We start from the raw sequence: 23,742 nt of genomic DNA, 5'->3' as shown, positions 1-23,742 counted from the left end.
AGTTCGGGGTCAACAGGAGGCGCGGCCGTCTTCATCGAGGAGGGTCTGGCTCACTCCCAACACTCGTCTCAGCTCGTACATTCCATAAAAACCGTTAAACGTCCCTCCAAGATACTTTACAACCTCTGTACACATAAATCCATTAATTAATATCCATCCACATATCGATACAAGTGAGATTGTCACTTTGAATTGTACATACCCTTTCGATCTTTATCGCACCAGGTGCGAGTGAAAATAGCACCCGAAGGAATCAAACGAAACGGCGATATCTCGTGAAGAAAGATGAATGAATTCGCCATTCATGAAGCATCCGAGAATTCCACGGATAATCCCGATAAGTTATATTCATTTTTCGAGGACACAACGGCCCCCTCTGCTGCCGATTCTCCCGTGGAATTTAAGACCAATAATTTATTCACATGCCCACACCATCCAGTCATAGGCGACACAAATTTTACGGTTTACCCACTTCTCTCCATCTCATCTCTCCTATAACTGTAAAATCAAAGACACATCTTCACCCAAAAATCCACCGCCCCCTTGCCCGCCCCCCTCCTTCCCCCCTTCCCCCGGATAACCGTTTCACAGACCAGAATCAAGCGATTCTCAAATTAAACTGCGGACCAAATACCGATGACACTCTCAATAAATCCCCATCTGACAATTCCGACTTTCCTCGACATTCATTTTCACCGGAAGTGAATCGTAAGGCCAAGGACCTGATTCACTCAGTGCTTTTGACCCATCCGCCGACGAGTTCCCACCTGTATTAGCATATAATCACCCAGAGGGACAGCTCATTCGCGGAATGAGCGAGTCGAGTATAAAAGAAAAAAAAAAATCTGAGAAAGAGAAAAAAGGCTTGGATAATGCACGCTAGGAGGTACAACTTGTGCATGAAATTTGCTGGATAGGTTGTTGGAGGTGCGGGGTGATGAGGACAACTACTTGAATCGTGTACACACGACACAAATGAGGGAATGACAGGCCCATGGGACAGCAGTTATAGCCAATACGTAGAGAAAAAAAAAATATGAGGTGGAGGGGGTGGGAGTCGGCAGTGTGCAGAGGGGACCGAAACGCCTGGTGCGGTCCCACATATACCTCGGGGGGAAACAAATATGGTGAGGTGAGGAACGGGTCGAGAGGGGCAGCCACGGAGTGGACAACCGTGTGTGAATATCGGGTGTGTGTGGCCACGAACAAAGGAGACCCAAAGATACCTCGTGGTGGGGGCCATCAAAATTTCAAAAACGTACGCGGACCCAGTTCGCGTCGAGGATAAAAGGCAGCATCGTGATTCTTTTGGTCAGTTTCGATACGATCGGCGTCGGTCAAGCAGTTCAAACAGTTCAAATCGAGGGGAAACTCATCGAAGTTTGATAACAACTGTTTAATATCCGGTTTAATACGGGATTATATTGAAGTGAAGTTGTTCCTGTTGAAGATAAACTGATTATTCATTAAACATGTTCAAATACGTGGCTGTTATTGCGTTGATTGGGGCGGTTGCATTTGCTGCACCAGCACAGGAATCGGCACAGGGAAAATCCCTCATTGAGGAGGCACTCGATGTTTACGCGTCGTGCTCTGCTGAAGCCGACCTTGCTGTTTGTCTCAAGATAAAGGCACTGCGTTTCGTTGATCGTGCTGCCAGGTCCGCTGACATTTCTGTCGTCGATGGCTTGAAGATCGTGCAGACTGATGAGGCCAAGAGCAGGTAATTTTTTATTCTTACCTATCCTCATTCAATTAATGGGAAATGAGAAAGTGAAATAATCGGTGGAATGATTGGTAATTGTGTGAAATTTGGGGGGTCATTGCCAGTTCTTGTTTAGCATGATGATAATGTATTGTGTCATTGCTGATTTGATAATTATGTGAGTCTGGCTGGAGTTACCGAGCACGTGGTTATTTCTACGATGTAGTAATGTAGTAATACGATACTCGCGGTAACGGTACTTGAGTATATGAATGAATACGTTCACATTGATAAATTGGTGATATTGATGGTGCGATGGATAAATCATGAATATCTTGTAATTTACAGTCGCGCTGACAATGCAAGGTCGTTGAATGATGTTGAAGCCAGTTTGCCAACGGATGTTGCTGCTCGTGAAGCCGCTGTTGATGAGGCCCTCATCGAGAGAGCCGGAAAGTTCCTGTCGACTCACACCGTTGAGCTCAGCATGCCCGAAGAGGTCTCCCGCTCATTCGACGAAGGTAAATATCCTCGAAAGACTGTAAGAAGAATACAAGACAAAGAACAAATCCACTTGTTCAAAACTTTAACGACATTTGTGGGAATTTTTAGCCCGTGGCAAGAAGAAGAAGATCATCAAGACTCTGACCCCACTCTTCCTTCTCCTGAAACTCAAGGCCATTGCTCTCATCCCAATTCTCCTCGGTGGTCTCGCTCTTCTCGCCTTCAAGGCCCTCGTCATCGGCAAGATCGCTCTCATCATCTCCGTCATAATCGCAATCCAGAAGCTGTTGGCCGCCAAGAGCCACGGCCAGAGCTATGAAGTTGTTGCCCATCCGCCCCACCACGATGAGCATCACGACGGCCACTGGGGACGATCAGCAACTGGTGCAGAGCTCGCTTACAGCGCTTACAAGCCAGCTAATTAATTTTAATAATTTTATTTTGAGAAGAAGTCTCTTCAAATCGTTATATTAACGCTCAACTTCAGTATCACTCACTGTGGCAAAACAAAATGACAAGACGAACTACAGAAAGCCAGTATAGACGAATTGGAGGACCAGGGGACGAGGAACCCACGAGATCCCAGACAGGCGCGGGCTTTATCGTCCTGCTGACGACGTGCCATGTTTTCATCGCCCAGACGGACAGTAGACTCGATAAGTTTCCTCTTGACGACAACGCGACTTGACGTCGAATCTTGACCAATCCTTGACTGACCCTTGACTGACGCTTGACCGCAACTCCTAAACGTGGACGCTAACGCCAGGCGTCTCTGGTATCACCATCATGGATATCATGGTATCATCATCATCGAATTTACCAGGATCATCCCGTACAATCCCCGGGGTCCTCGGGGTAACAAATGACTTGGCACTGGATCCCGACTGCTTTCACATTTTCCTTGAAGACGACATTGCTCGATCCATTGCTCAATTACCGAGAGACTCTTAGTCAGTATCTCGCACGTAACAGTTTTATCTTTATTCCATTTGCCCAATGATTAATTATTTATATCGGCCGAATCAGTCGAATCACCATGTAACTTATATATTTGTTATTTATGAATAAATAATTTTTATTGAACATGCGAATCAATCTTGTTGCCTTTCACCTCTCAGATGACTCTTGGAGTTGTCTTCTTTCACTTAGGTTTGACATGAGCATGTGGAGGGATCAATTGGGCTCCTCATTATCGTGGCGAGACTAATTCCGTGTGCCGTTGGATTTTTTTGCTGAAATTTGTTTTTATTGTAACGAGGGTAATGCAGGAAGAGATCTTCTCCGTCAAGTGCATCCGGTGTATCGGTACGAAAGTCAGGGGTCCCCTCGGTACCAAACAAAGGCTTTGATATGTGTGAGGTACACTTTCGCTGTGATGATGAAAAGATCTGCCGGGTGAAACCGATTGTTCTCTGGTGTGTGAATTTTGCGAAAGCTATATAGATACCTCGAGCGGATTGTAGGGTCGACAGTTCGTTAGAGTCTTGTCCTCGCATAAGTTCGGGGTCTTGGAATAAAAATCAAAGTTAAAACCGCGTCAGCGGATAAACGAAATTGGACCAGTGGGGGGAAAAAATGAAGCGCCAATTCCGTGATTTTCTCTTTCTTATTTACCTCTCGACTGGTATTACGGTCATGCTGGAGCCGAAAGACGGAGTAAACGAGCCTGACCTCGAACCCGAAAACCCAGCAAGTTTCACCGATGTATTCGCCAAGTGCATTGCAAAAAATAAAAAAGGAACATTCGAGTGCTTTAATCGGGGTAGTCTCAGTGTACTGAGTACATTGAACGATCACAATCATTTGGATTTTGGAAATGTTAAATTGGAACGGAGTGATGGTGAGGGAAGAGATCTCCTGGATCTTGATTATGACCCCAAGGATTTTGGGAATGTTGTCAAGGCGGCAGCCAGACTGATGGAGAGGAGAAATTTAAAGTGGGATATGGCCAGTATTTATCCGGGTCTTCAGATGAGGGTTGGCCCGATGTTGGATGGAAATGGGGTCTTGGAATTTGTGGTTGACGAGAGATATGGAGGACATACGGATAGACAACTCGGAACAGGTAGAATTATAAATTTTTATCATCAACCTGGCCATCCAATGTTACACAACCGAAACATTTATTTCTCATATTTCACTCATCATTAGTCTCAACGTCCAATTAAACAATTACAAATGACCCGAGAGAAACAGCCTCTCCACTCTCTCCACTCTCTCCTAGATCTAGAATTCAAATTTCATGATAAACCTCTGCTGGAAAATGGTGAAACACTGCGCCTCAGTCGATAAGACAAAATGACTCTAGACTTTCCCAGTGAGTTGGTGTCAAGGTCTGTGGGATTGAGAGGTCTTCCACGAGTTGGCACCACGTTCAAGGCCATGGCCAGGTGAACAAACTTCCGTGTCTCACCTGTACCGCTTGTTCACATTACAGGGAGAATGCTGGTGAGGAGTTTGGTGCTCCCCTTTCTCCTCGGTTTCAAGTTCAGCCTGGCCTCCCTAATTCCCCTTGTATTTGGGATACTTCTCGTTGTCACCAAGAAGGCCCTGCTGCTGACTAAAGTAGCTCTGCTGCTGAGCGGACTTCTTGGATGGAATTCACTGGTGTCTTCCCCGGGGTTCGCCGGTTTCGGCGGAAGTCCCGTATTAGCGCAGCATGGATACGGTGGCAATCATCATCCTGGGTTTGGTCATGGTGGTCATCAATTTGGATACAGACCCTACAGAACGGACTACGGGGGATACAACCAGCATGTCATCAGGGAGGTCGTCAATGTATATGATCCAGAGGTTGATACCGCTGACGATGAACCGAGCAATTCCCCCCGAAGTGGCAAGAATTTCATCTGGGCCACGCGGCATTGAAAACACGGGAAAATCAAATGACAAAAATTAACGGGCGACTGCCATTCCCCGTAAAACAGTTTGATGCACGGAGAAAAAAATTGAAACCATCATTCCAATGATGACTTTTATTTCAACTCGCAGATTACAGAACTTTCGCGTATTTTTTATTGAACTTTTTCTCTCCGTGTATCGAGGCTGTCGATTTTCGGGATATTTCTGTATAATTTAGCGATTGAGCTGTTTACCCATTGGTGATTTTTTAAATCAATCTATTTATAAAACTCAACTCCCCAATTATAGTATTCAATTTAAGATTATTGTAATCACCTTTATAATTGTGTACTGAATCTAGCCACCATGACAGACAGCGAGACAATGAAAATAAAGAATTGAATAAAACTAGATTTTTCCCGTCTAATTATGCCGTCTCAATGAGCGATTTGATCACATTCTCTCCACAATTCCCCGGTGGTAATCCAATTTGTGATTTTTTAGAATGCAGATTGATAAAAATTGGGACAGATTTAACACGTTTCTAGCTCCACAAGAAATGCAATTTCATAGCCAGTGATATTGGTTCTCCTGTTCACTATCGTTTTCATGGGCCTACATCCTCAACACCGCAAGATCCTGCTTTCGCTAAAGAACACCGCTGTCCTCGGCTCTTCCGGCCCGACTAACTGTAACCAATTGTACAAAGTATGTACGGATGGTGAATGCACAGCTATGGCAGTGTTACTTTTAGCCAGTGTATAATATATAGCATGTACATAGCCCCATGTCCGGGAAGCATGTGAATCTGCCTAACCATTAGGCTAATGAATATGCTAAGGGTATCATTCCATGGGAATGACCCTCTACCATTACTTTCCAACGGTAATTTCGGAAATTTGTTCCACAAAACTTGAGAATTGATCAACAAACGATGCCTTCAATTTTCTCATGAGGTGCAATTATCTATCCTAACGGAACATTTGGTAACCACCCTGCTAAATCTATCCTGATTTCTGATAATTGATCAGCACAAAAGAACTCGCTAATTTATACCCTCATGATTGTTTCGAATGGAGGACAATGGAATGCGCAATTACGAATGAAGAATCGTAGAATGTGAAGAATTAATGGGATAAGAACAAAAGGGATAATAGTCTCGAGGATGAAGTACGATTGGAAGACAAAAGGTTTTGGAGAGGTGGTACAAGTCCAGAAGACTCACTCGACCTAATCGTCCTGTTCCAAAAAGCGTTAACCGCATATGAAACGCTTTGGCGCGCGAATGAGGCAATATTCAAGGATGGTTGGACAAGGGGGTCAGAGGGATACTTGCTCGAGAGCCTGTACGACATTGTTTTGGTTGAGGTGTGCTCTCGCCGAGGCATCGCCGAGGCGTTAAACAGCGCGTGGTGTACGAAGAAAGAGGTAGGGAATAGTCATGTACATTGAGCGTCATCAGAATGGGCATACTGTTGTTCCATACGCGGAGGAAAAAAATTACTGAAAAAGGAAGGCAGGTGGTAGGAAGGATACCTCGGTTTATATCAGGTATAAAAGACTTGTGGTAACGGAGTGATCTGGTTAGTACGTTAACAGATCTGGCAGTCGTAAGAAGCATTGTTTGTGGTTGAGTTGTACGGATTACCTTGAGGTCGTTGATATGAGGGATATTGGATTACTGTGGATTGCTTTATTGGCGATACTGGTTGCCGTTGCCAGGGCTGATTACACCAAATTCTTCGAGAGATGTACCAACGAGAAGAACACCTTCGACTGCTTCAAGCGAAGGGCTATTGATGTCCTCAGTCAGGCTGTCAAGGATGATTCGGTTTATGTTGTCAACGACTACGTGTCCATTGCTAGAGATCCGGCTGTGGCCAGGGAGCAAAGATCCGCCAGTGAAAATACCACGGCTCTCAGTTTGGATGAACAGCTGGAGAGGAAGTTCAATGACTACTTGTCCTCGAGAAGCATCAAGCTCACTATTCCTGGAGATGCCATTCAAGGGCGCAAGAAGAAGGACAAGGGTGGTATGGGAGGTGCTCTCATGATGGGAGGTCTTGCTATGGCAGGTAAGCACAATGCTTTATGAACCAGCAACCATTTGGACCATGATTTAATTGGTTTATTTGCAGGTGTAATGGCGCAGCTGGCGTTTGGCAAGATTGCTTTCCTAGCGGGTACTGCTCTGCTAACAGCCAAGATTGCTCTCGTGTTGAGCGCCATTATCGGATTGAAGAAGCTTGTATCAAGTAGCGGGGGAGGTCATGAAGTCATCTACGCGACCGCCTCAGAACCGCATGGAGGATTCAGCGGTGGTGGATACGGCGGCTGGCAGAGGTCCATTAATTCAGTGCCCTCCACGCCAAGTCGCTGAGTCTCATCATGATTCCACAGAAATGATGCTCAATCAATGTTTAATTCATGTATTTATTTATTTATTTATTCTGTCATTAAATACGTAATGGAAACTTATGTGGTTGATTTTAATTCCTCTTCTTTGATGAATACCGTAATGGCTCGACGCTTCAAGAATCGCAGCTTCTATTTTTTTTTGTCAGATACTCGTTAAGGGTTTAATTGAATTCCCTCCATATTTATATAATAGTCGTGAGTTCAATTCCGCGAAACTTTCACCAATGTGTAAACCCTTGTAGAGATTTATGGGGGTCATGGGGTCAGACTGGACTCTGATTAATTTGTAGCCAAATTGTGGGGAAATTATCCAATTTTTGAACTGTCATTCAATAAGTGATGAAGAGTATTTCCATTAGTTCAGCATGAGGAGAACATGAGTAAACGGGAGTTTTGAATTTATGTCTTATTTCGATTCGTTCACCTTATCCGAGGATTCTCATGGATGAATGGAGATTGATCGTTATTGAATGAATACATTTTTATTTGTATAGTAATAAATTATAATAGCAAATTAACATGGAGATATGAAAATTGTACAGTACAGTGCTCGGGGTATTTATGAAGTGATTATCATCGTGCAAATCTTCTTCGTCGATGTCCTTCGTATCCTCCCCCATGATCATAATCCACACTAGAGCTGTGGGTTTGGTGATAACTGTGCTGAGGATGTTTGATTATCTCCACTGACGTCTTATCGTTGTGTTCTAGCAGAGACAGACAATTAAGAAATCACGTAAACCCTCAAATTAATTTCAAGTCCTTCAGCCAATTCAACAAATAATTTCTTTACACTCCCTTTGAATCGAATATGAATGAAGTATTGAATTGTTGCTAGGAAATATCAAAGGAAAATAAACAATTTGACAAGGAGATTCGCGGCTCAATACCGGTACATTACCTAGTGCCTTTTTCAATGCAATAGCAGCAGCCAAGGCTAGGGCAACCTTGGCAACAATCAGTGCTTTTCCAGCAAGCAGGGCAACCGCGTGTATCATCACATACATCAGCGTGGCCTTAGCCGCTCCAGCCATGACGATAATGTATTTTCCCATTCCCTTCTTCTTCCCCTTCTTACCACGAGCTAAAACAAACAAACCACTGTGACAAATACAACAGAATCAAGTGCAGGTGCTCACCACTGGATTACAATAAGAAGACAATAAGAACAGAAGCATCAAATGCATTCTAATGCGTACAATCAACCTAAATCTCGAATAAATTAAACTTATAAGTGCAGAGAAGACATTTTCTTTCGATGGCTTTCACTGTATCCCTGATAGAAGTAGATTCTGGTAGCTCCTACCTTCATCACCGATAGCATCATCAAACAAATCCGCAAAGTTCCACGATTTCTCTTCCTCCTGAATTTTCTGCACGTCGTGTTCTCCGATTAACGATGTATTTTTTTCCGAACGACACTCTGGTGACTCTGCATGACTACCACAATTAATTGTCACTCTATTATCATCGACCAATGATCTCGGATATCGCCGATACCTTGGCTCCGCCGTATTGATAACGACATTGAGCTCGATGATGATGAACGCGATAACGAAGAGCCGTCCAAGCATGTTCGACAAAGACTGACCGTCTGATAAGTCAGCCTCACCATTTTTATAAAGATCCCAGGAGTAATTATTTACAAGTGCCCGAGAACTCTTGTTACACCATACAGAGCGTGAATGCACCTATGGATGCATTAAACACGTAATCATTGCTTCGTTGCTCATTACTTCCGCTTTGATACCGCGTATAAACACTAGCTAGTATAGATTCACATACTTATTATTGTATTCGGAGTAGTTGCTTCGCGATGTGGGAAGAGCTTCATTTTGTTTACTGGGTGAGTTTTTTTTTTTCTTTCAACGAGTCCAATATTAAGTGATACTTGTTCCACATTACGAATGGACATCTGTATCACTGGAACGAGAGGTTTTACTGGTTCAGTGTCTATCGGTCTTCGTTTTGTTGGTGATCATCATAAATTAATTCGAAGGAAAGCAAAACGCGAGAATTGTTATGGTTTTGTAGTGGGAATTATCCCTTGCAGTTTCTAGGAATTCTCGGAAGTTATTAATGGAAGTGGGGAATTTATGGGAATTGCTAGAGGGAAATCCGTGAAAGGAGATTTGGGTTGTTGCGTGGCTTTTTTTTGCAGGGCTAGATGATTCTATTAAAGAAAGCTCATGCACATAATAATTAATATCATCAATCGAGAGATCTCGGAATATCTGGAAAAAAGCGATTCGTTGATCAATTTGGTTGACAGGAATTTCGCGGGTGTAGCGCGTAATCGGGGCGGCCTATTTCAAGACTTATGCATTAATTACATTTTAATTATTGGTTATTTAACGGTGATTATATTAGTTCTAAGATTCGAGAATTACTTGTCATGAATGGTCGCGTCATTACGGGAAGAGCAGATGAAAAACTGTGAATTGCCGTACATGGGTAGATGGTTTATGGATTCCTTGAAATTCAGGAATCAGCTAACGGAAAATTCAGATACATAACTTAAGATACTTCTACTACTAACACATTAAAAGTAATATCCGAGTGCTCTAAAATTATCTGGTATTTACCGATAGCTTCGTTGCGGTGAGAAATTCCATTCAATTCATCCTAGATCGGTTTCTGGAGATTAGAATTGTTTTTAAATTTTTTTTTATTTATAAACCGAGTATTTGATTTTGGAAAAAAATTCCTTCCTATAATATAATCTTAATTCATAAATTCAGAATTCTTGTCTCACATAATTTACAGTGCACTACAAGAAATTTTCAAAAACGCTGAGAAATTTCCAAAAATTCCAGTATTTTTTCGCGTCATATTTATTTTAGCGTCATTTTTTCTGGAGGTGAGGAAGTGTTTTATCGGCACTTGAACGAGAGTACAAGGGAAACGAGGCGCGATGTGTCGTACACGCGAGTGTTTCCTGGGGCGAGTTGACAATTTCTTGGAACAATGAATTTCCACAATCTGTCTCTGGCAAGAAAATACGAGTATTTGTCCTCCCACGAGATCGACTGACGAGTGCAGAAAGTGGATAATGAGGTCTAAAAAAGAACATTGGATATTTTCGCGGGATTTTGTGGGCCACGAGGACGATCGAGCATTTCATGACTATTGGAAAGGTGGATATGAGTTCTAACTTATGAGAGGGAAAATGACAGATATGATGTACATTTGCATAAACAAAATGCATCAGATGCTTTAGGTAATGCATATCCATATCCTCTGGAATTCTCCGGCCTCACCAGATCTATCAATAACATTTACCCTGTTATTTTCATACGTATGTTACACTGCAGCTGTAAACCGCCATAAAAATTGTGTACGCAGGTACGTATGACACGATTATGAAGGCACATAATTTATCCAATTTATTTTAACTGCTAGTTAATTTTTTTCCATTCCTATTGAGGACCTTAAGTCTATAACTGTATATAGAATTATTTTTATAAGTAGCTGGTAAAATGCCGATCCTGCATTTTACTGTTTGGTATTTATTTTCGGAGATTCTCTGTACAGAAAAATTTTCTTTTTTAGTTATTCATTCACCGCAGAAAATTCACATTGAAATTCTGCGGATAATCAGCTAGTCTTCAAAAATTCCCGGGAATTCCACCGTGAACACTCATTTTCGTTTGGAAATTCACGTTAATTATAGAATATTTGTGTTCCTGTTATTTTAAACCGAAAATTCCTGTAATTGAAAAAGAATAAAACGACTTGGAATTCTCTGGATTCTTACATCCAAAACCAGTGAAAATGGTGTATCCTGAAAATTCTCGGGAAATTGTTCGTTAATTTGTATGTGCGTGTAGATTGTTTACAGATGAACACGTCGACAAGAGGTGTTTATTGTGCTCAATGAGGACAATATCCTCGACTCCGTTATCCAAGTGAATATCGAAGAATAATTCTCTTCAATTCATCGTATATTGCATAGTGGCACCTCGCGGATGTGGCACGCTGGTGTTAATGGTTACCAGCATTGGCTTCCATGTCCCGGTGGTTCAATTCTATATCGCTATTCCATGGGATAATGCGCACAAAGTAGGTGAGAAGAGCGCAGGGATTGTTACTTGCATTGGTGTACACATTGCGCGCGTGATTGGACCATTTGGTGCGTTCTTGTCGTCAGGCATTAGAGATGCGCTTTAACCTCGATCGTACGGAGAGTAAATAAGCATCGAGGCGGTAGATAAAAACATCGAACCACTAGTCCCAGGGTGCATCATCTTCATTCTCCCATATTCATCCTGAGATGCAACTATGACTCGTAGAACTCTGCGCTCGTTTAGTCTCGGTCACTGGGTACCTGCCGCACATGAAGTACAGAGAGAGGGATAATGAGAGACACGAGCACGCGATATTAATGCATTTAAATAACTTGGACTCTCGGGTAAAAGGTACTGCATTAATTGATGCTGAAATACACGGTGGCGAATATTGAATTAAATGACGTATCTTTCCCGTAACTCCGGAGTTGAATGTGTTTTAACATTTATTATCTTTTTAAAGAGCATTTCTGCGCAATTAAAGTTCAATTTCAATTCCGAACAGAAAGTCATTTAATGTAAATGTAGATTACACTAATTAAACTCCCGCCTTCCTTCCTGCCTTCTACCGTTCCAACAAATTTCTACTCTATTTGCATGAAAATCTTTGCATTCATGATAATCGTCCATCACTCAATATAAATTCCCAGAGTGCACCTGAACTTTTCCTGAATCTCCCATGAAACAATAAACGTCATATCGCAAAGGCGATTAAATCCAGAAGTGATCCCGTTCTCCAATACTCATCCAATTACGCCGAGACAAGCATGGGATCACTGATTAAAGCTCCCGCAAGAATTTCCGAGGTAAAAAGGTTCTCCTAGATTGATTAACGAGGAATGCACGTAAAATGTACACTCTTACCCACAAGCTACAATCCCGACAGAATCGGCAGTTCGCTAGAATCTTCCTACTGAAGAAGAGAGTAACAGACACGAGTGGTCTAGTTTCTGATTCCCTGTGTAGCCCAAAGGTCAGCTGTTGTGGGGTCACGGTGCCACAGACTATTCGCCAATGGGATATCTCGTTGTACGTGGGCCCAAGAGCCTTGATGCATCGCTCGGTTGAATCGCAATTCAATTGGTCGTCTTCCTCTTTGACATCAATGGGCCCCAGCCTCCCCTCGTTTTCTCCTTTACTACTTTAACACCGAGTACCTGTCGTTGCCAAGGTCCCTTCATTTTTGCCGAGCATTATCCCCTCCAGCTTGACGTACGATCCCCAAGTTACAAAGAAGATGGGCTTAATCCGAGTGGGTCTCTGGGTCAGAAAGGTCACATACTCTCATGAGAATGCGATGCATCTTTATTCATCGCTCTTCCTGATTCATCTATCTCCCTCTATTCCGCAATTTTATTCCCCTCCCTCAGCTGCACACCTTTCAAGCACCATCCAAACAGCCAACTGTTGATTCGTCGACAAGGTAAAACCTATGCGGATGTTGATAGCGGATACCATCTCCCTCTCGTTCCTCCTAACAAAACACGTGGGAAATAAGTGTACACCCGCTCTTTCTCACACCAATATCCCTGCGCCCTGCCACTGGTGGCATCCTTCTAGGTATATAGGAGCCATCCAGCAACATCCTGATGCCAGTCAACCACTAGAGGATTATCCAGGTGGTTAGTGCTGCCTCAGTTGTCGAGTGCATCGGTCCATTGGACATTACTCTTGGATCTCATTCAAGCCATTAAAAGTTATTGATAATGAATATCAAGTGTGTTGTGCTGCTACTGTCGATCAGTGGATCGATCACCCTGGCCCGTGCATCATCCCTCGAGGAGACAATCTTCGATAAGGGATACAGATCGTTGTACCGGGTATACGAGGAGTGCCAGCAGCGAAATGGTGGTGTCTCACCGTGTCTCAAGAAGAAGGCAATCTCCTTCTTCGAGAGATTGGGCAGAATCGATAATCTTCCATTATTCGATAATTTGGAGCTCGTTAAAGTACCTGGAGTGAATTACACCTATCCGCAGTCTGGTGATGTTGAGAATCTCGGACGTGCCGGTGTCTCCAGAGAGGATACACTCAATGACATCCTCTTGGACAGAATCTCCAATCTCATGAATGGCTTCAACATCCAGATAAGATTGCCAAAGACATCGTCGGGTGAGCTGAAACGAAGCGTGGAGGAGGGACGCGGAAAGATGAAGAAGATGATGGGCATGATGATGATGGGCTTGACCATGAAGATGGCTGCACTTGTGCCGATAGCTATGGGTGTCCTATTCCTTCTGGCTGGCAAAGCCCTCATTATCAGCAAGATTGCACTCGTGTTGTCCATGATCATTGGGCTGAAGAAATTGTTGAGTCAGAAGCAAGGGGGTGGCCATGACTCCCACGGAGGATGGCAGAGCGGTGGTGGTGGTGGTGGTGGTGGATGGGACAGGAGTCTGAAAAATGTGCCAGCGGTCCAGAACGACAATGCCACCCACGAGTACGCGCAGAATCTCGCTTACAGCGGTCAGAAGTCACAGCTGTAGTTCAATCTCTTCAAGAACACAGAGGGAGATGCAAAATTCTATTTATTTGACGCTTGACACGACGTAACGGATGGATAAACGTGTGGGCCTCAGGGATCTCGCCGAGGGCCAGTTGTTGTTTCTGCGTGAACGGTTACATAGATAATAGAGGGGATAAAAAAACACTAACCTTTCATCTCTTTGGTAGCGGTGCTTTTTTTTTTCTCGTTAATATTACCATGAGTCATGTGGTACATACCTACTGCAATAGTTGTGCGTGGAAAATATTGCCGGAGATTTTCGCAAAGTCGTTGCTCCACGATACGATAAATCAATCACTCGTGTGTATATGTGTAATCGTTTTCCTTGTTTTCTATCATTTTTTTTTATCTCTCTTCTATGTAAAGCGGTATTGTATCATGCATGCTTTGCTGAAATTTCCCGCAAACCGGAACTGGATTCCGTTTTACCTGCAACATCGATCGTTATGTGTCGAGCGAGTCCAATGACACACTTATTGCACAGCTGTTGCACGATAGTACATATGCATTACTGAACTTTGATTCTTACATGTTATCTTTACTCACCACGATGAAATAGTTTGATAGTATTTTATGGAGAGAAGTAAAAAATCTCCAGGTTATAACGTAAAACGTCTGATTTATAATCGGATTGACTTATAAGTCCATTTAATGAGAAGAAAACGAGGCGCCATGAGCAGCCTTAACATTCAGATATTTATTAATTATGTATTTATTTATCTTTAACTTATGTAATTGGACGCGAGTCGTCGAGGTAAAATAAAATAATGAATGTATTTCAATCTTCATCGATTATTATTCCATCATCTTCCTTCAATTAATATCCGTTAAGTCTCAGGTGCTTTTGAGTCCTAGCACAGCAGCGAAGAGAGCGAAGAAGAATCCTGCGAGACCAGTTGTCATCACCAGCAGTATCAAACCCCCGATGACAGCTGGGATGAGGGCTGCAAATTTGAGTTTGTAGGCCAGGAGGAGAGCCATCAGGGCGCGCTTCATCTTCTTACTTTTTTTCGGTCGTCCTGAAAATCATCATCGACCATTTAATGATATTCACAATAAAAAATAAACAACGTATCGTTATAATTCAGTAGTTACCCCTCAATTCGGCTTGTTTGAGTAGCTGGAAAAAATTCCCATCCTCTGAATCTGAGATATTGGTGGTGTTCACCGAAGCAGTTTGATTCTTTCGAGAAGGTTTCGTCCCGGATTTGTGCACTTTGGTAATTGAGCGAACTGTTGTCCCTCTGATCTTGACCGGTAGCTTGTGAGCACCTAATCGATTGACCTTTCTCTCAGCATCCTGATTGCCACCATTAGTCATGACCAGGCACGTCAGCATCATCACAATCACGACTAGAATCACACCGGTGTTCATCGTACACTCGCCAATATGAATATACACAGATATTGGAATAATCTGGTAGCGTAAACCAAAGCGAACCCGAGTTCGAATGTCTATTTATCAATAAGAACCGTCATGATCAGTCTGTCACGACGATAATCGATTTGCCGCCATTAATCAGTGTGAAAGGTGCAACGGGAACGTCTTCATTCAGGGTCTCGACGATCAGAACATCTCAATTTCGTTGCTGGCTTCTCATTGTCCTTGAATCCCGGAGAGAATAACCGATGGGGAAATGAGAGAACAATTCAATGACAGATTAACAACACTTGGTTGAGTGAGTTGAACGAGTTCACCGAATCAGACAGCCTTGTCTTTAATATTCACGATCAATGCCGGTGAGCTAACGAACAGCGCGACGAACGACCAGGAACTAACCGATCCGGTCGCGATTCTCACTAGGAAACATGATGGGTCTTGGGCACTATGACGAGATATGCTTCAGTTGCTACAGAAATTGGCAGTCCGTGGAAAATTAGCTGGGACAGAATATGCGTGTAGTAAGTACTGTGATAACGGGGGAAGGATGCGAAGCGTCTTATAGGCACCATAACCGGAGGATATTACTCTGTCGTTTATATCCGAATGGGACGTCCTGGCTTGTTGCGGTCGAATATGAAAATCATGGTTCAGTGAAAAAGTTATTATAACATTTTTATCGGGCTCTCGCAGTGGGTCAGAAGAAACACCATCTTACTTCGGTTATGGTGAAGAGATATTCGGAACAATTCCATCGATATTTCAATCAATTGCACTCAGCACGTCATGACGCTCATATTTTTTCAATGGATCTTCTTGCATTTTTTTGCATTACTTGCAGATACCATATGGCATACGTTGCTGGCTGGTGAGGCAGCTTCAGGGACACGGAAGGGGTTTTCTGGTTCAGGTGGTTCTTCTCCTCCGGAAACTCGACACTTTTCCAGACGTAATCTACATTGCAACGCTCTCAAGTTCACAGTTATTCTCTTGGGAAACTGTGATAGATGAGGTGAAGATTCTTGTAATAATAATGAGAATTTGGAAACAATTAGTGAGCCGACGGTTGGGAGAACTCGAGCATGAGGTCGAAGTTTGTGGTAGTGACTATCATCGTCATTACGGGTTTCGTTGCGGTTACGCGGTTATGCATTTTTTCACAGTCAAGATTTAATAGTGATGCACGAAATCCGAGATGAAACCGTATAAACACCATTTTTTCACTCTCCAGATTTATTTTGGGATTAGAAAGAATTTCGGATTTACGGGTCCTCGGAGAATGGATATTTTTATGCAAATTCTAATGGAATTCTTGTCCTCGATATGTTAATAGCCCTGGCCATTTGCGAAATACGTAGCCTCTATCTCCAATAGAGTGGAATTCATTTTTTTTATAATCCCTATGCTCATTCCTTTGATATTCATCATTATCCTGGTTCGTTGAACCGTGCCACATTAATTGACAGAACAAGAAAATTATATCTCTGCGAATGCCCATGATTATCGAAATATTCCTCCGTGGGAATGGTATTTCCAATTACTTCAACTGGATCTGATGATTCTCAGTGATTGAAATCCTCGGGCAATGTCCCTGTAATATTTGTCCTATCCGTTCCTTTGATTTACCGCATTAATTTACAGAGCGAATGGCCACGATAATCGAGATATTTTCCCTTGAGAATAGACGTCTTCAATGGTGTTTGTTAATGTTCACTGATTGCATTCCTCAGGCAATGCCTAAACACTATTTGTCAACTGATTTTATTCGAGTGTGAAATGAAAAAAGCAGAAATGAGTCATTATTATGACACCATCTCACGAAACCGTCGGTACAATTCACTACAAACGGACACGCTCGACTCAAATTTAATACTTCGCATCACAAAATTTTCACCGATCGATGGATGCATTTGTTGGAATAGATGAAACGGTACAATGCAAGTTTCTTCATGCATCAGTGCTGTATTAGATGAACTCTTCTCCCCCTTTTGCTTCATTTCGGATGGGCGACTATATAAACGAAGGGTTGCAAACTGGAGAAGATGAGTTTGCAGTGAGTCTACGTTGGGATGCCACGTGAAAAAATATTGAAAAATGTTGCGTGCTCTATTGATTATTTATTGGGTGATTCTGTTGTTGTTCAATTGGGGGAGATGTGAAGAATCTATGATAACGGCTCCAGATGGTGTTGATAATGTGATAGATCAGGGAATATCGGGACCAGAGGCGAGTGGTTTGGCGATAGCCAAGGAGATTTCAAATGCTGTTGCTACTATTGTCCCCATGTCATCTCCGGTGGAGTCCACTGCAAGGGATGGAAGATCTTTATGTATGTCTTGGTGTATGTATTTGTTGTTTGATGTGGGGAATGGGGAGAATCATCTTTGAGATTAAATTGTGTTGCAGGTAAGAAGAAGAAAAAGAAGGGCAAGCACAGGCAGAATAAGTACGTGATTCCTCTGCTGTTTGGGTGGCTGCTGATTAAATCTATTATTATTCCGGTGGCTTTGAAGGGCCTGGCTCTACTCAGTGGTGGGTCCTTCATGCTCAGTCTTCTCAGTCTTATTCTCACTGCGATAATGGGCCTCAGGCGTCTCATTGCGGGATTTTCACTTCCTGCCGCTTTCAGCACTGGACCCACTGGTTACAGCAAGTACAAGAGAAAGGACTTGATGGAGGAAGAAAATCCGTATGAGCCAGCTGATCCTTACAAGTACTATCGGGATAAATATGACAATACTCGGAGATAATAAAGATCTACCACGAGATTTCAGGACTGTAGATTTTTATTTTCGAGTTTTTTCTTCACCAAATTCGATGCATTAACTTTCTCTTTGGAAAAGAAAGGGCAGACTGGTTTAATGTCTGATAATCGGTTGGTTGTGAATGAATCTGGATGCAGAGCCACGTCAGTTTGTGGCCTTTCTCTTTGTAGTTTTATTTTCATCAATGAATCAAAATGAAAATTATTAATCTGGTCATTATTTTCATATCGTTAAACTGAATCAAAGTTTCTCTCCTTCTAAACCACCTACGCAGTGAATGATTTAATGCAAGAGATTATTTTGTCGTCATCATTAATCAGAATCATCGATCAATCAAAATGTACAATTTACCTTTGGATCGGTTTATCTGTGAATAATCGAGTAACTGGAAAAATTCTACCTCCAAATGGGATAAATTATTATTGGAAAGTAACGCATTTTGTTATACTTTCCATCATGTGTTCAAACAGTTGGAAGAAACTTTTCTCCGCTCATATCTCAGAGAACTTGAACCTGTCTGGGAGTTCACTGATGTTAACTTGTGCCTCGTCAATGTTATGTAAGGGGGAACGCCAGAGAAAGTTCATCGCGTATTTTAGAGGACTTCTAGAATCACCCAATTTAAAGTTCCCTCATATATTTTCAGCCAATACTTATTAAAAATGCAGGAGAATTATAGCGCGATCAAGATATTTTGGAAGTCAGTGAATGTGAAAATGGTATATTTTTTCGCGTCCATCCGGTCGCCATTTTGTCGGGAAAGTCGACAATCTGGGAATTCGGATTAAAGAGGGACGGAACATTGATAACGCATGATTTCATCATCTCAAGTGTCTGATCCTTTTTTTTTGGTGTCACTTCCATTTGGATGGATAGAATATCATCATTCTCATTCCTATTCGTTTCAAGTTTTTTAGGCAAATGGTTTCTCGCGGAGAGAAACAGGTTAAAGGGATTCGTGATTGAGGTCAATGATACATTGGGAATCTCAAAGTCGACAGACTCCATCAAACCCTCAGCATATTCGGGTCAATGGCCCAACGACTTTTTAACAAGGTCCTTACTTTCCCTTCTTGGCCCCATGCTCTAAAACATTTCTATTTCGAAGAAGTTGATTCACTTCTCATTTGATGAAAATCATTTCCGGTGAGAAAGAATTTTTCACCTTCTATCAAAGCGTCTATTCCATGTTTAAGGAATGCAGTGAAAAATATTGTGGCATTTTTCAATTTATTTATTCGCACGTGACGAAAAATAGAAAATTTTTAAACGTCTAAATTCTCAAACAACTCCGATAGTATAAAAAGATGATAGATTTTGCCCCTCGTAAAATTTGACGAGAGAAATTTCTCCGTTTAACACGTGCCAAATTTTTAACTTCACGTCACACATATTCGGATATATTTACAAAAGTCCTTCCATTATCTAGGTAAATGGAAATATTTCTGGGCATACTTTCCATTTTCTGAGATCTGTTCAATCGCACTTGCGTCACTCCGAGGAGAAATTCTAACCGAAAAAGAAGCGATTGAAAATTCCAGTCCCATGATTCAATGATGTGGATGAAAGAGGAAGTGATTTTATTTTACAATTCATCATACGACCTAGAATTAAATTCGTACCTACGTGTACCGTTAAATATAAATATGAGGTGTCCCTATTGAATATGAAAACAGATACAATGAAACACAATGGATCGTCCAATTATATCTCTCCATACTGAAAACGCAAATTAGTATTAAATTCAATCTTCACTGATTTCCATAATTTTTTCGACAAGCATTGTTCACACTTAAAAAATTATCCCACAGATATAAATATCCAGCAGAAATTGTCGAACAATTCACATAATTATCAATGAGAAATCGTTCACCACCAATTTTCATAGAATTTAATAAGAAAGGAATTTTTTTAAAACCGTTAGAAAAATATTTAGATCGTCATGAAAAAATTATGTGAAAATATTAGAACGATATTGGGACTTGGGGCAATTTCAGCTGCATGGATTATATTAAAAAATAAATTCTTTTTTTGATAGTTCTCTTGAAATTTTTTCCTTCTCGCACCACGTAATTGTTACTGGAGGTTTTTCGGGAGTTCAGGATAAATCGTAAGTGCATAATCAGGAAGTGCATAGGAATGCAATGAATTATATAAGAATGTCCGACAGTGGTGTAATCTATATATTCCACTGGTTGCCTTTCTCTGGGTCAAGGCGAGCGGCTTTGTAACACTGCAGTCACGATGCACAAGGGATATTTCTACCTGGCACAAATCCTAGGTAATTTTTTGGGATCCATTGATCCCGACTATGACCATCAAAAAATCATTCTTAACAACACCTTCAGTGGATGCCTATTGAGATTTCCAGAGAGAAATCGTAAAATGTTTAAGACCTAACTGATTCATTCGACAGATTTCCATCAAAGTTTTTAAGGAATCCGTTCGCTCTCCAATAATTCAATAAATCTTCAATTTATTCAGAATGGTCTCGAAATTGTTGTTAGAAAGTGAAAATAAAAAATGGAGAGAACCGAAAGGATTATTATTTTACACAAATTAGTCTATTCAAATTATTAGAGAACTTTCCCTCGATTTTTTAAGATTCAAATGGAAAATACAGGAGAAAAACTGAAAGTTAATGCCACATTTCTCTTGAAAAATCCTCCCAGAATATGTTTACTGGGAAAATGAATCGTTCTCTATTCTCAATTGATACATAAGAATTTCCATGAACTTTCTTCTCTTCCATTTGTTGCCCGAAATTTAACCGGAAAAAACAGATATGGATAATAGCCCGCGTAAAGGGGTCACGAGGTAAGAAAAGAATAACAGAGAAGACCGTGATTTGTCTCCATCTTGGAGGAAGAAAACTTGTAGTCTCAACTCATATCCTAGAGTATGTAAACGTTTACTTGAATATGCATAGCATAAACCCCAATCGACGGAAAACCGAGTGAGAGATCATTGGCTTACCATATGACATCTTCACGAAGTCGTTAACATCTTAGTGCGGAGGTTCATTCATTCAATACCGTTTTACAAGAACACATTTACAAGAACAATATTCATTCCATCCTGACTCATGAATTCTCCCGAGATTCTTTCTTCTCACCAAAATGAATTTATTATTTACTCGCATGTACCAAACGGTTAATTTAAGACCAGGAAATATAATTTGAATCACTCATTCCGAATTAATGAACATCCCCAGGGGAAATGAAAAATGCAGGAACTTATCTGAAATTATCTAAACTTATCTAAATTAACAATTAAAGATGCATCGGGCCCAAACCCGAAATCATTCCGACGATTCCTCTAACGAATCCTCTCACCCTGACCCAAATACAAGTCCTAATCTAATGCCAGCACGAAAAAAACCGAAGACCACAAGAAGTAGGAGGCGATGGGCCTCGCCCAATGAGCGTCGCTTAGCACTGGTTTGTCTAAAAAATTATCGACGAAAGTTTTAGCTGAGATGCGTATGTGTGACGAAGAGAATACGCTGTGTGTACATGGGTGGAGATGAGACGACGTCGTTAGGTTTGACTATGGGGTGGGAGACGCCCAGGTTGGAGTATAAAGATTCATGCTTGAGAGGGCCAAGTCACATTCAACTCCGAAAATTTTCCGGACACAGTTGGACCCAGTGCTATAGTAGCTCCAGTGATTTTCTCCTGTGAGAAGAAAAAGTCGTAATCAACATGAATAAATTCGTGATACTCGGGCTTTTCGTTGCCTCCGCAATGGCTGTACCAATGCCAGGTAACACTGGTAATTTGGACTGCTTGGAGATGGAGGATTCCGTCTTCAGTTGTCTCGCTGTCAAAGCCAACAATGCTCTTGCCAGAGCTGCCAGATCCAGTGACATCCAACTGTTTTCGGGAATAACTTTCATCCGCGATACACCGAGTAAGTGACTAAATTATTCCACATTGAAAAAGAAAAATTATTCCCCCAATTGAAAACACTTGAGACAACGGAATCTCTGTGAAATTACTTCTCTGCTTTTAATTTCTTGCCTCACTAGAATTTGCTTGGTATTATAAATTTAATTAGTGGATATTATTCATTCTCAATGCATCCACAAAATAAATCAGCCGTTTCGGTGATAATTATCAGTTGGAAGTACACAAATGCTTTACTAATTCTGTTGCCTTGTCTTCAGTGGAGCGCTCTGGAAAAGCCCTGAAGACCGAGACCGAAATCCTCAACGAACTTCCTCGTGAATCCTCGGACAGAACAATGAAAATAGTGTCCATGATTTACGAATCGGCCGTGTCCTTCCTCAAGAGCCACAGCCTCAAGATCAACATGCCAGAGGAATCCATGTCTCGTGCCCTCACCGAAGGTAATAACACTTCATTCATTAAACTTCATTCTTCGATTCAATAAAATTACATAATTGTTGCGTGATTGCTTCTGCTCGTTGCAGCGTGGCTTTGAAAGACGCGGATTGACGTGATTCCGTGACTTTCACTGACCAACTCATCGTTAACTCGTTCTCAAACGTGATGGTTTCATTTTTTTTTTATCGAGATTCCCGGTTTCTGATGGATTTGTTTCTCACTTTCTCAACAATCAATTCCACCCCCAAACAACTTGTATTTAAAGAGATAAGAAGTTTCTCGATGCTGTGAAAAAATTTGTGAATGTTTATCTTGAGTCAGGAGACAATTTTTTTCGTTGATTTTTTAGGTGTTGATTATTTTTCAAGTTCTTTCGTGATATTTATTATAGATATTTTTACAGGTCGCGCCAAGATAAAGAAGCTCATCCTCCCCATGGTCGCCGCTGCTGGTCTCAAGATCTTCGCCCTGATGCCAATTCTCTTCGGTGGACTCGGCCTTCTCGTCCTCAAGGCTCTCGTCGTTGGCAAAATCGCTCTCCTGATCGCTGGAATTCTCGCCTTCCAGAGGCTCTTCGGCAGTGGTGCAAGTTCTGTCAGTGGTTTAGGTGCCTCCAACTTCTTCAAGAACCTCCAGCCCGCTTCAGGTTACTATGACAGCTCCGCTGGCTCTCAGGGTTGGTCCTCAGGTGCTGCACAACAGCCCCAGCAGGGATACTACAAGAGGAGCTTCGACGATGGCAAAACCGCTCAGCATCTCGCATACTCAGCACAAATCCCCACTGAGACCGACTGAATTCATTTTTATGCACCCGTAAAAACGATATCCAGACAAAATCTCGAGGGAATCATTGCGTGAGGAGAAAAGATCTTACGCAGGTGCAGGTCTACTTGACACACCTTCACGACTGCTAGCATTAGTATTTATGAGTATATTTATTTATACTGAAGATTTGTGTGGATTTTTTCTGTAGATAAATTATTGCCATCAAATAAATTATTTCATACAAAATAGTCTTGTCAGTGTTTGAAAATATCGACATACTCCTAGCAACCAATTACGGTTACCTATCAAAATAACATAGCTTAAAATATTACCTCAATAAATCCCAACAAAAAAATATTTAAACGAAATAAATTATTTCGAAACATTACAATAACAACGAAAAAACAATAAATTCCCATATTCGATATATTATTGTCAATT

At 41.7% G+C, this 23,742-nt stretch overlaps 7 protein-coding genes across 7 annotated transcripts; 5 read left to right on the top strand and 2 right to left on the bottom strand.

Moving 5' to 3' along the window:
* The first annotated feature begins 1,302 nt into the window (after window positions 1-1,302).
* On the top strand, window positions 1,303-3,292 carry Osi9 (DUF1676 domain-containing protein Osi9). Its single transcript, XM_011316206.1, has 3 exons — window positions 1,303-1,723; window positions 2,054-2,226; window positions 2,318-3,292. Exons 1-3 carry the CDS (start codon window positions 1,473-1,475, stop codon window positions 2,632-2,634), a joined length of 741 nt encoding a protein of 246 aa, XP_011314508.1. The 5' UTR covers window positions 1,303-1,472; the 3' UTR covers window positions 2,635-3,292.
* Window positions 3,293-3,679: 387 nt separating this feature from the next.
* Window positions 3,680-5,442, top strand: Osi10a (Osiris 10a). Its single transcript, XM_011316196.1, has 2 exons — window positions 3,680-4,274; window positions 4,647-5,442. Exons 1-2 carry the CDS (start codon window positions 3,785-3,787, stop codon window positions 5,075-5,077), a joined length of 921 nt encoding a protein of 306 aa, XP_011314498.1. The 5' UTR covers window positions 3,680-3,784; the 3' UTR covers window positions 5,078-5,442.
* Window positions 5,443-6,615: 1,173 nt separating this feature from the next.
* LOC105273632 (uncharacterized) lies at window positions 6,616-7,528 on the top strand. The gene is made up of 2 exons (XM_011316183.1): window positions 6,616-7,125; window positions 7,189-7,528. The coding sequence occupies exons 1-2, from the start codon at window positions 6,714-6,716 to the stop codon at window positions 7,428-7,430; spliced, it is 654 nt and encodes a 217-aa protein (XP_011314485.1). The 5' UTR covers window positions 6,616-6,713; the 3' UTR covers window positions 7,431-7,528.
* Window positions 7,529-7,945: 417 nt separating this feature from the next.
* On the bottom strand, window positions 7,946-9,055 carry LOC105273626 (uncharacterized). The gene is made up of 3 exons (XM_011316170.1): window positions 8,775-9,055; window positions 8,370-8,552; window positions 7,946-8,175 (listed from the first exon to the last, which is right to left on the bottom strand). The coding sequence occupies exons 1-3, from the start codon at window positions 9,040-9,042 to the stop codon at window positions 8,042-8,044; spliced, it is 585 nt and encodes a 194-aa protein (XP_011314472.1). The 5' UTR covers window positions 9,043-9,055; the 3' UTR covers window positions 7,946-8,041.
* A 4,080-nt stretch (window positions 9,056-13,135) lies between these two features.
* Window positions 13,136-14,823, top strand: Osi12 (DUF1676 domain-containing protein Osi12). Its single transcript, XM_011316146.1, has one exon. It carries the CDS (start codon window positions 13,242-13,244, stop codon window positions 14,019-14,021), a length of 780 nt encoding a protein of 259 aa, XP_011314448.1. The 5' UTR covers window positions 13,136-13,241; the 3' UTR covers window positions 14,022-14,823.
* On the bottom strand, window positions 14,380-15,801 carry LOC105273620 (uncharacterized). The gene is made up of 2 exons (XM_011316157.1): window positions 15,137-15,801; window positions 14,380-15,060 (listed from the first exon to the last, which is right to left on the bottom strand). Exons 1-2 carry the CDS (start codon window positions 15,414-15,416, stop codon window positions 14,876-14,878), a joined length of 465 nt encoding a protein of 154 aa, XP_011314459.1. The 5' UTR covers window positions 15,417-15,801; the 3' UTR covers window positions 14,380-14,875.
* Window positions 15,802-21,818: 6,017 nt separating this feature from the next.
* On the top strand, window positions 21,819-23,515 carry Osi14 (DUF1676 domain-containing protein Osi14). Its single transcript, XM_011316135.1, has 3 exons — window positions 21,819-22,099; window positions 22,356-22,538; window positions 22,940-23,515. The coding sequence occupies exons 1-3, from the start codon at window positions 21,892-21,894 to the stop codon at window positions 23,329-23,331; spliced, it is 783 nt and encodes a 260-aa protein (XP_011314437.1). The 5' UTR covers window positions 21,819-21,891; the 3' UTR covers window positions 23,332-23,515.
* Window positions 23,516-23,742: the final 227 nt, after the last annotated feature.

Source organism: Fopius arisanus, unplaced genomic scaffold (genome assembly GCF_000806365.1).
Source record: "Fopius arisanus strain USDA-PBARC FA_bdor unplaced genomic scaffold, ASM80636v1 scaffold00001, whole genome shotgun sequence".
In the NCBI taxonomy this organism is placed as follows: Eukaryota; Metazoa; Arthropoda; class Insecta; order Hymenoptera; family Braconidae; genus Fopius; species Fopius arisanus.
This window is presented reverse-complemented; position numbering and strand designations above follow the sequence as displayed.